The sequence below is a fragment of the Odocoileus virginianus genome, unplaced genomic scaffold (genome assembly GCF_023699985.2).
Source record: "Odocoileus virginianus isolate 20LAN1187 ecotype Illinois unplaced genomic scaffold, Ovbor_1.2 Unplaced_Contig_4, whole genome shotgun sequence".
NCBI lineage: Eukaryota > Metazoa > Chordata > Mammalia > Artiodactyla > Cervidae > Odocoileus > Odocoileus virginianus.
This window is the reverse complement of record NW_027224321.1, coordinates 2045166-2057227: the sequence shown is the minus strand read 5'-3', so window position 1 is coordinate 2057227 and position 12062 is coordinate 2045166. Positions and strand designations below refer to the sequence as shown.

At 52.8% G+C, this 12062-nt stretch overlaps 1 protein-coding gene across 9 annotated transcripts in view; it reads right to left on the bottom strand.

Moving 5' to 3' along the window:
• Positions 1-7647: 7647 nt before the first annotated feature.
• AGAP1 (ArfGAP with GTPase domain, ankyrin repeat and PH domain 1) overlaps positions 7648-12062 on the bottom strand; it is a 568266-nt gene continuing 563851 nt past the window's right edge. For all 9 annotated transcript variants that reach the window (XM_070463558.1, XM_070463559.1, XM_020905503.2 and 6 more), the window contains 2 exons: positions 11292-11547; positions 7648-9021 (listed from right to left, as the gene is read on the bottom strand). In XM_070463558.1, the coding sequence (XP_070319659.1) occupies positions 8818-9021; positions 11292-11547 (460 nt within the window). In that variant the 3' untranslated portion in view covers positions 7648-8817. The remainder of the gene's footprint in view (positions 9022-11291; positions 11548-12062) is intronic.

Here is a 12062-nt window from a genome sequence, read left to right as displayed (position 1 = left end):
GAGGGTTCTGGGCGTCGACAGACGGGTGTGTTTGGATGTTGGGGAACCTAAAGGTGGAGGGGCAGAGAGCCAGGGCTGCCCACTCAACAGCTGTTCCCCCTTCCTTATCACCAAATATTTAATAATAGCATCGTGCTAGAATGGGTTTTTTTCCTAGACACTGTGGACACCTTATCACATATCTAGCACAGTGCAGTCCAATGCAAAGAAATCTCAACAGAACTAAACACTAGTATGTTCTGCGATCATGTGGTCCTGTCTTTACTGACATGGAAGACTTTGGGGGGGCAGGAGAGAAGCCATCCTTCTGTCTGTAGAAAGAAGCATCTGGAAGGTGCTCAACTGACTAATAGTGGTGACGTTCTTGTGGTGGCATTTGGGGTGAGTAACCTTCTTTATGCTTTTCTGATTTGGGTGGTAAAGATAGGATGTATTGTGCATGAGAAATTTATATATATATATATTTTGGATGCTGGAGACAAACATCTCTATTAAAGTTACCAGCAAAATTTTGGCAAATATTTAATAATAGCATCATGCTAGAATGGGTTTTTTTTCCTAGACACTGCAGACACCTTATCACATATCTAGCACAGTACAGTCCAATGCAAAGATAACATCCAAAACATATGATGTATCAGAGCTTCCGGGACCTGCTGATTCCTGGCTGGAGGAACCAGGGCCTCTTGGAATTTCTTGTAAATAAAAAAAGTCAGAAGAGCTGCTCCTTGTTTTTTATCTCTTGCCGTGACTACAGCCCCTGGGCCAATTTCCTCAGGCAAGAGGCTGCCTGACCCTAAGAGAATCCCTTTGGTAATCGAGTCCAATTAATCATGACAAATAACCCCTCCCCCTCCACCGCTGCCCCACCCCCAAAACCCAAGGAAAACCTCCAAAGAAGTGATGTAGACATATTTCCATTTCTTTATTAGAAAGAGGCCTCTACTCTATAGCCACCTCTCTCCATTACTTTACACATTTTTCTTTTTTCTTTTTTTCCCCCCTTAGAATACTGTACAGCTGACACAAAAAATCCCAAGGCAAGAAAATACAAACTGGCATATTTAATCAAAACAAGCTCATATGAAATAACAAGCAAAGTGAAATGTCTGTCAATGGTTTTAATTACAGTACAAACAATATAAATAAAGCATCATTGAGTCATTGTGAAACATAAACTTGCTGAATGAGGTAATATAAAAACAACCGAAAGAAACAACACCAAAAAAACCCATCTCTGGATAAACCCCAGGCTACTCTTCCATCTTCTATACACGGCTATTTACAGAAAGAGAGAAATGCGCTAGAATGCGCCACGTCCAGGCCTTCCCTGTGACCTCCCCAAAATGCTTCTTGGTTGTCACCTCTGACCTGCTCAGGCTTCCTTCTCGGTAACACACCCAGCCGCAAGATGGGAACCCTGTTCCAAGTCAGGGGCAGGAGAGCGGGGGTCTGTCTGGGGCAGGAAGCTGCCCCCTGGGACCCATGTGGTGGTGCCAGCGGCTGGCAGGTCCCAACACCAGCCCTCCCGGGGCCGCCAGCCCGCACGCCTTTGATCAAGGGCGCACGGCATTGCCAGTATTCGGGCGCTAAGCCAGGGCGAGGGTAGGAGCCTCAAGAATTTGCTGTATTTTAGATGCAAAAACCCGCTTGTAGGAGAGAAACTGTGCTGCTTTTCAACATTTGGAGGAGGCGTTATTTCTAAGACCAAGATGCGTGAACGGCCATAAAGCAGTTTCTAAGGGTACCCTCTGCATAGCCACTTGAGTCCATCAGCGCGCCTGTAATAGTCCTGGAGAGGAAGGGGCCGGGACCCTGGGGTGGGCCTGGGAGGGGCGCGACGTGCTCACATGGCCAGTGACAGTGGCCTCCCCAGCTCCGGGCTCCAGCGTCCGTCCTCCCAGAGAGACGTGCCTGTTCCCCAGGTGGCTCAACGCATGGTCAGGTGCACCCCCAAGTACGCTGGGCTGCCCACCAAGGTCTCTGCATGAAGCTGGGCCCTCAGGGCTTCTAACACAGGCGTCCATGAGGGCTGGGGAGACCCAGGATGTCCTTCGTCCAGCCCCCGACACCCCTTTTAACTTCCACAAGCCAGTGCTGAGTGTGAGCCTCCAGGGGTTGGGCACTCTCTCCGTTTTACAAGAGTATTTGAACCCACTCAGACATTAGCTTCCAGGCTGGTGTGGATGCTGCCTGGCAGCAGGGAGACGGGGGCATGGTCCGATTTGGGGGCAACTGTGCCCAATAGAGACTGCGTGTGCCCATGGGGTCTGCTGCACTCCAAAGACCCCCCAGCCCTCCCGCATCTCATTTGGCTCCTTTCTTTTATCTGCATCTCAAGACGAAGGTCACGTAATGCTCAGACTCTGAAATCTGGATCACTCCTAAGTGCTCGAGGATGGGCAAGGCTCTCCCCTACTTCCTGACCAAGATCCTCAGGGGGTCCTTCTGGACAGACGCCAGTCAGATCCAATAGAAGACAAGCCTCAAGCCCACCTCTCACTCACACGGGCACCCTGCCTCACCTTGCACACGGGCAGCACCTGCGTGGGGCTGGGTGTCCCGGGGCTGGGGACAGCCTTCAGGACCACCATGCATCTCTGCTGGGCACGCCTGCTCCAACCCTACTCTCTCTTTGGCACCGAAGGCCTTTTTTATTTTTGGATGGGATGTAGGCCTCAGATAAGGACATTTTAACCAAAGAGGCGAAAACCCCCAAACCAAATGCTGTCAACAAAAAAACAACACACTCTAAGTGAAACATGGTGAGGAGAGGTTTTAAGTTCACGGTCACGGCTGCCTTGCTTTGGGAAGGGTGCCTACTACACAGGTGAAACAGAAATATGTCTAAAACATGGGCTGCAAAAAAAAAAAAAAAAAAAAAAAATCAGAGATTAAAAACAGACTTTCTTGTTTTACAGAAACCCCTGCTGATGAAACGTCCTCTAATTTCAACTCAGACTGAGACCACAACAGCCAAACTGGAAAAGAGGGTTTGCTCTATGTTTAAAATCAGCAGACACCCAAAATGAGACAGGGAATTTACTCATATTAAAAAAAAGATCTATTTCAGGACAGCGTTTGTTTTCTAACGGGAAGAAAATCTGTGGTTTGGAGATAATAACGTCTTAGGTGGCTGAGACAGACAGGACTGCAAACCCAGAGTGGCAAAGTTGGTCCCTTGGACGTCACAGCATCTTGGGGTCCTGGAACGGCTTCCGGCACTGACGGGATTCAAAGTGCATCTACCCTAAGTGACCAATCCCCTCCCCTCCCCGCTTCTCTCATCTGCATAACCGGAAGGAATCTGAGGTCTTGACTGATGGGCCACCTGATTTAGAAACCAGAACCGCAAAGGAGCTGTCGGCGCTGGGCAGAGCAGGGGGCAGGCCACGCCCTTCTCAGCCAGCCGGTGCGTATCCGGGACCCCGCCCACACCTGAGGGCCCACCAACCACCAGGCTTCCCGGGGCAGTCACTGCGGGGGCGGGGGCTGGTCCAAAGAAGCACGCTGGCTAACGGCTGAGAGAGGAAAAGGCGAGTCTCGTGCCAAAGGCCCTTATGTAGCTTTTTTGGTGAAGGATGAGGGTGAAAATGACTCCGAGACACGACTTCACAATGTGAGACCCACGTGTGAGGAGGCGGTTAGAAATAAATTATATTTCCTGGGGAAGAAAGATGTGTCTCTCCAGCACGTTTCTTTCTGTCTGAATTCCTTCCTTCCTGACGGCTTTCTCAATTCGTGCGCTTGAAGGACATAAATACAATCCAGGGGAGTTCTGGGAAAGTCGCGATGACCTTGGGGGGCGCTGGAGGGGCGCAAACAGCGGGTTGTGGGGGAGGGGCCGCCTCGCCTTCCCACCGTCTGTGATTTCTGAGCAGCTTCCGAGACCCGGCCCGGCTTGCTCACAGAGGCCCTCCAGTGCGACACGGCTTCCGTGCCAACCCAGGCGGAAGGCAGCGCGCCCCCTCTTGCTTCCAGAACATTCTACATGCAAGGAGAAAGGACTGGCAGGGCTGGAGCCACAGGGGCCCGCGTCACCCCCGGGAGCACAGCTCGGGCTGGGGCTTGGTCGGGCAGGAAGCGGGGCCCACTCTGAAGGGGAAGGAGGTGACCACACGGACAGGCGTGGGATGAGGCGAGTGGCACCCCTGAGAAGGAAGCGAGCTCCCGCAGGGCGGGTGCTCACCTACCAAGCACACAGGGAGGGTCAGAGGAGAGAGAGAAAGGGAGAAGGCGGCTTTGGAGGGGGTGGATAGAAGGAGGGAGGCAGACAGTGGAGCCTGAGGCCGTATCTTGCCAGCCCAGGGTGCCCTGTAAGAAGCTCTAAAGGGAAGCGGGGCAAAGACTTGGATGCTGGGCAGGATCGAAGGCGGGAGGAGAAGGGGACGACAGAGGACCAGATGGTTGGATGGCATCGCCGACTTGATGCACATGAGTTTAAAGCAAGTTTCCCAGGAGTTGGGGATGGACGGGGGGCCTGGTGTGCTGCACTCCATGGGGTCACAGAGTTGGACATGACTGAGCGACTGGACTGGACTGAGGGCAAAGACTGAACAGGGTCTGAACATGAGAGCGTCCAGCCGCCTCTGGGTGCCAGATGAGGTGTCTGCAGGGGGAGGCCTGTGGCATCAACAATGTGGCGGAGAGTGGGGGGAGAGAGAGGGGTGGTCACGGCCTGAAGCAGCGGGAGTGAATGGCGTGAGGGAGACCCTCAGCTGTCCTTCCCTAGAAATGTGAACTCAGAGGAAGAAGTGGAGGGTGCGCTTCAGTGGGTGGGCTCAGGGTGCGGGGCAGGGTGGGCTCACTCCTGGGGGGGCGGCCCTCAGAGCCCAGCTCCCTCCCCTGCTGCATGAATGGAAAGGGGCACTGATGGGTTCTGCAGGGACGGGGGCGCTGGACGAGAGGGTCCGGCCGACTCCTGGGGACGCTGGCTCGTGGCCATGCGGCCAGCTGGTGGGGGGGTGGGGGGGGATTTCCTGTCCCGTCTGCGTCCTGTTCTTGATAAACACCCATGTGTCCTAAGCAGCCAGCCCCTGGCCCGGCGTCGGGCTGGCACTCATCACATGGGACCCACACCCTGCAAGGCCACTGTGTTTCACCGCTGCTGAAGGACCCGGGGAAGCTGGAAGCTGCCCAGGGCAGGGTGGCGAGGCCAGGTGAACCCAGGTCTGCTCAGCCCTGGGGCTGACTTTCTCATCAGACTGCTCCCTAATGAAGCGGTGACAGCTCCTTTGAAAGCATGGGGCATGACTCTGGACGTGTGGGGGTGGCACACAAGTGGGAGGCCCCCAGGTGATGTTGGAGGCCGAGGCTGGCTGCCAGCAGACCACATCAAGCTGCACAGAACCTCAGGGGAGGAGCCAGCTAGGGTCACAGCCGCAGCCCAGGGCCCTGCAGGAAAGCGGCTGATGGAAGGATCGCAAGCCCGAGGAACGTAGGAAGAGCTACTCTCTCCTGCACCCGAGGGCTCCACGGTCAGCAAGCACCCACTGCCCTCACCTGCTTTCTGGGTGATTCCACACTGCGGGGAGGCTTCCTGGGGGGACAGGGGGCTGCATCTGCTTCTGGGATCAAAGACTCATGACCGTGACGCTCACCATTCATCTCCTGGGGAAGACAGGGGACGAGAGGGGGGACCTGGGACCCTGTCCTGGGGAACCATCCACCTGTCTACCCTAGTATTGAAGGTGCACCCGCGCACCAGCAGAAATCAAGGCTCCTTTCTCTGCAGGCTTCCCTGGCCACCGGAGGAATCCAGAAAAGTCTGTGACACACCCAGGGGCCCTCGTGAGTGGCCACTTGACCACATGCCTTCCACGGCCAGTGGGTTTCTGGTCAAGGAAAAATTTTAAATTCTGAATAGAAAAGGTTACATGGATTCTACAGCGGTAACTCCCTGGGTCACTGTCATGTCCCTGAACTTACATGAAAATAAGCTATGAAAATGCGACTCCCTTCCCAAACTGGTTATGTCTACTGCAGACCCTGAGTCCTTGCTTCTCTGGCCTTGGTGTCAATAAGGCTTTAAGATGGGAATGAGAACACTGTTGGCAGAGAAAGGGTTTCTAGTTTGACACTGAAACACAGATGATCCATCTTTCTTTTAAAAGAAAACCCTTGAAACCCACTACCACCTTCTCTCTGTTGCCAAAACTTGGGCTCAAAATTTGGCAGGCTGTCTCCTGGAGCACATCACCATCACTAAAAATAGCAGGAAAGAGGTCGCCTTTTCCAGGGAGGAATCAACTAAGCCCCAGCGCTAGAGGGAGGGAAGGGAAGAAACCAGCGTAGCATACCGGTTGTGAAAGGCTAAGTGAAAAAAGAAGTCATCTGGGAAAATATTATATTATAAACACATCTAATAATCTGTACACACTCATATACATCCCAAAGAGAAGCCTTACAAGGAATTTCATTTCTTTTCAAAAGAAGGCTTCACTATGATAAGCATTCCTATGATGGGAAGTAACTACAATGAAATAATTTAATAATTTTGTTTGTATTCTATCTGCGTTCACTACATAATAACGTCTATGCTAAGGTGGGGGGGCAATGGGTGTGGCTGGATTAGAACAGTAATGTGTTCTTCAAAAATAGGAAGGACTCCCCCCCCCCATTCACATTTAAAATAACCACACAGTGATGAAACACAGAATTAAAAACCGGGCGGAGGGATTATGGCCCTGTCCTCAAGGTTCCCAGGCCGGAGGCTTGTGCACATGTTTATCCTGGGAAATGGCCGGATTCCACTGAGCTGCGTGCAGGTGAGAGATGCCCGTGAAACACTGACCCACGTAGAAACTGTGTAAAGCTTTATTTTCTACCCCCACCTACTTTTAATTTTTTTTTTTTTGTTTTTTAAAAAGTCAAAGAAGAGGAAAAACTCTTACAAAATAGAAGGTTTTGTATATGAGAGCAAGGGACTTCCCCGGGGGCAGCCGGGGGAGTGTGGTCCTCTGTTTTGGTGCTGCCAATCCTGTGCTATCCTTCAAGGGGACACCCCGCGTCCCCATCCTACCACCAAGGGGCTCAAGGCACAGTTGGCCCCTTCTGTAACCTACAGTGTTGCCATCTGGTTATGTCTGGCCACCATGCTGGAGGTGGCCGAAGTCTGAAGCAGCCAGAAACCACGACGACGGCAAATCGGGTGATGTACTGAAATGATGGGCCTGGCCACCAGGTTTAAAAAAAGACAAAAAAAGTCTTAGGGAGTCTCATGAGTCAGTCTGTGCCCCCACATTGTCAGCGGTGGTCAGGGTGGACCTTTGCAAAGCACTAGGGTCTGGGGTTTGGAGAGTCCCCCGTGTCTGAACACAGTGCTTCCTCGCAGTTAGCAAAAGCAGCGTTGGATAGCAATCATGCTTTCAGTAATGAGCAATCACGGGCCTCTTCCCCCTAATATGCTTGTTTTTTTTTTCTTTCTCCCCTTTCTTGATTTTAATAAGCAAATGGTACCACCATCTTATTCTGATGTGCTCCTTTTTAAAAGCTGTATATCACATTAATGGAAGTGTTTACTGCTGGGAATATTTCCCATGTACAATGATCTGTAACCCTCTTGTCTCAACTAGTTGCATATTATTAGTTCACATCCAGTTCAATTTATAAATTAACAGAGGTGCCATTTGTCTGTACAAAAATCAATGCATATTTATGAACTTCTTTTATTCAAATAGATTTTCAACACATCTCGTCTAAAGACAGAATACAGAGGCCTGCGTGACTTGGGCCGCGTGGGCCCCGGAGTGACTGAGACCCGAGACACCCACCTTGGCAGAAGGACACAAAATCTCTCTCTGGTTTGGGCCAAAAAAAAAAAAAAAAAAAAAAAAAGCCTTTTACACATTTACTGAGTTTACTAAAATGTGCTTGAAATGTCATGGTTAGTGGAATTCGTGGTTTCCTTTTGAAATTCCAAGTCACTCTTATTTATTTTTTTCCATTTTGTTTTGCACCAAGGAGACCGCAGTCAAATAATACTCAGCAACTGATTTCCTCTCTTTGGACTGAAAAATTAAACAGATACTAAATTATGACAGTGAATTTAGAAAGGAGGGCTCCAAGGGCTTGGGAGAACATGTCTGGGATAATACGCGGCTTCTCAGAGTATTGCGATCACATCGTGGCAATCACCCGAGCGTGCTGCGTAACTACCTCCGCCGCTAATACGCTTTCTTCCCGGTGATGAGTAATCATGTTCTATTAAGCAGCGGTAATGCTGGAAGAACTCAACTACACGAGCGTAATGAAGCCAGTATCCTCCCTGGACAGATTAGCTACAACTGATTTGACACATACCATCATAGGGGCTTCAAACCTGACAAACTCTGCTTGCTTCTGATTTATGCCGTCAAGCTCCTCGGAGAAGAGATGAAATCCAAGTGTTCCGTTTGGTAGAGGTGAAATGTACTGATGTGCTTAACTGCCAGTTAAGGAGAGTCGGCCCCTTCCTGCTGGCTGCGTCGCCCTCCCCCCCACCCCCGCGCCCCCACCGCCCCTTGTGCCCTGCCCGTCTTCTCCGCTGCCGGATGGACCAGAGGTCCCCGCGCGGGTGTGCTACCATCAGGAACCCAGGCCCTCCGGCCGCCCCTGTGTTGTTGATGAGGGGGAGTCTATGCAAAGGGATCGACGCCGCAGCCTCTTCGCGCCCCTCGAGGGCCGTCTGGGTTTTGTGGTTTCTCTGGGGGTGAGGTGGGGGGAGGGGGGTGGGGGTGCGTGGCCGGGGACCACCAGGAGAAGTGAGGGGGACCCGACGGGACTCACGTGGGTGACTCCCCAGGGCGCGCACGGGAGGCTGCGGGCACACCGCGGTCCTCAGATGACGGTGGGCACCCTCCCGCCGCTGTTGTTGCGGTTAGTGTTCTTCCGGGACAGGTTGGGGGTGGCCATGAGCGCGAAGCGCTCGTCGGGGCAGCCGTATTGCAGAAGGACCTCGGTGCACTCCTGGCTGGAGGCCTGCCGCGCGTAGGCCAGCGCCGTGTTCCCGTGCGCGTCGCGGGCCATCACGTCCACGCCGTACTGCGGAGGCAACAGAGCTGCGTTAGAGTCGCTGGAAGGCGGGGACCCGGCGGTGGGTAGGTGGGTGGGGTCCACCCCGCGTGCGCGTGCGCACAGGTGGGCGGATACAACACCGGAGATGCGGACATGCGCTCCAGGAGGGCTGGGGAGACCAGTGCCCAGTGTCGCTGGCACAGCTTGGCAGTCCGCGCTCCCCGCTCAGGTGTGTGCTTTTAAGGAAACAAGGTGCTTTCTGCGTCTGAAGCAGACCAAGGATAATTCTAGTTCTGCTATTTTTGTTTTGACTTTCCCATTGTAAACACAAGAAGATCACTCTTAGGATCTCAGAGGCAGTTCATTTCTATTGTAGGAAATATGTAAGGAGTACCTAAGAGCACAAGAAGGAAAAAAATCACTTATAATCCCGCTATTCAGAGATAATCTTGGTTAATAGCTCAGTGATTTCCTTCTAATGGTTTTCCTTTCAATCTAAATGCATATATGGGTAACTGAGATTAAACTGGCACAAATTATCTTTTTTTTTTTTTAAACTGAACACTGCACTCTGGTCATTTTCTTAGGTCATTAAAAATTACTCATATGCGTGCTCCTAAGAGGCACACAGTATTCCTTCCCCTGAGCATAATTCAGTTCCTCTGTCCTCCGTGGTCACACATTTTGTGGTCAAGTCGCCACTGGTGTAAACAGTGCTGTGATATATGCCCTCATGTTGACTCTATCTCAGGATCTCTGACGGTCAAGAGTGATGACTAGAAGGGGAAACACGAGATTAAATTACGCCAATGTTTTTAAGCTTCTGGGTCTTGAGAAAGGGTGGACTGATGATCACTGCTTCTACCACAATGGATGAGAGTCTCATCTCTTGTCTTCAGGAAGCATCAGCATGAAAGGAACTCTTGGCCAATGTGAGGGGGAAAGATGGCCTGCGATTTGTTAATGGAACTAACTGTCTTTTTCCCCCTCAACTTTTTATGTTGAAGTCTTAACCCCTAGTACTTCAGAATGTGCCTGTGGTTGGAAATGGCGTTTTTAAAGAGATAATTAAGGTTAACTGAGGTCATATGGGTAATGCTCTAATCCAATATGACCGATGTCCTTATACGAAGAGAAAGGGATACCAGGGATGCTCACACACAGAGGAAAGGGCCTGCAAGGACACGGTGAGAAGAAAGCTGTCTGCAAGCCAAGGGAGAGGCCTCAAGGAAAAAAGGTCCTGCTGTCACCCTGACCTTGGACTTCTGTCCTCGAGAAACATGAGAAAATAAATTTCTGCTGTTTGAGCCCCCTCGTCTGTGGTATTTTGTCAGGGCAGCCCCGGCAGATTCATATGCAATTGCTTTTATAACAGGAAGCTGAACACTGAGTGATTCTGATACCTCTGTGTCTAATTCTCCCATCACACCCCTCCCAAGAGTCAGGGAGAATATGTAGAATGTAGCATCCTTCTTGGCTATGTTGGACAGACCATGCCCTACCCTGGGGGTGGGAGGAGAAGAGCCCCCCCACTTCTGGACAGTGTCCCACTACTGTGAGCACACACCTCCCCTTCCTGCCCAGGGACCCTCTCAGTCCAGCTGCCATCCTTGGAACAGGGGACCTCCCCTGGCCGAGGACCCCAAAGGCTTGCAGGTAGCTGCCGTGCAGGGTGAGTGGGCTTCTCGGAAGCAGCTCCTGGCTGGCACCATCATGTTCTCCCTTTTTCCTCCCCATTCCAGCGGCATGGCAAATGCCTCAATAGAAATGTAAAATGACAAACTTTTCGTAGTAGAAATTAATCAGAAGGAGCCCTCTGACAAACTCCTACCACATCAAATCTCAAGGTGTAGGGCCCGACAGTTCTGCGTTAGGTGAATGAAAAACCCAAAGGGGTGGTAATGGGAAAACCACACCGACCATTGTGTTCATATCCACCCTCTCCACCCCCCCACCGTCAAAAATGATGTGAGTTTTCCGTAAAAGGAACAACAGGGTCATCACCAACTAAGTCTGACTTGAGGGAGTCACTGCAAAGATGAACTTGACAGAAACCGCAGCAAGTGCTATGCAGAGTGGAGCACTCTGCCTGCACAGGGGGCACACACCCCCCCGAGTTCATCCCTCCCTTTCAAATTGGTGGTTTTGCGTGGTCCCTCACAAAGGTGGGCTGAAAGGCAGGGGGCCCACCCCACACCTAAACCCTCACTGCCCGACTCCTAGTATTTCGCACTTTTCAGGTGGATGGACACGGCCTTCCCCCAGAAGGATGCCCTGGCGGGCGCTGGGCCACCTACCCAGATGAGCAGCTGGGCCAGGACCACGCTGCCCTTCCGGCAGGCCAGGTGTAGCGCCGTGCGGCCGTCTGCGTCCCCGCAGGTTTCGTTCACCTCGTCCCGGGAGCCGTGCGCCAGCAGCAGGATGACCGTCCGCAGGTCCTCGTCGGCCGTGGCCCGCAGCAGGTGCTGGCCCAGGGACAGCTCCGTGCAGGGCAGCGGGGCCAGGAAGAGTTTCTGCTCGTACTTGGCCCGGATCCACCGCTCCTTCTCCTCCCTGCAAGAGTCAGCAGAGGGGCGTGGTCACAATCCCGGGGTGGGGGACGGTGGTGACCCCTCTGCCCCGCCGCCAGCCTGTGTGGTGTGTGCCCAGGAGGCCGCCAGGGGAGAGGGCAAGGCAGAGACAAGTGTGCTAACCAGCACCAGGAAGCCCCCCAGGAAAGCCTGCCCTGCAGCGTATAAAGTGGGTCCCCACCTGGAGCACTGCCTGGAGCACCGCCTGGAGCACCGCCTGGGATGCAGACTGTCGGGCCCTATCCCGGCCCCGCCCCCAGCAGAACCCCTGGAGGGAAGCGTTTCACCAGCCCTGCAGGGGATTCTGACACCCTATGGTGTGAGAGCCAGGGATCGGCCTTGATTTCTTTTGCTTTCCAGGTTCACGCCATGCAGGGCGGACGCCACAGGCCAGAGGCCCGAGCCTCACGGTTAAGCAGCCACGGTCAGAGCCAGGACCCCAGAGCACACGTCTGGAGTCCTCCGGGCAGGGTGGCCGGCTGACTCCCCCACCTGACG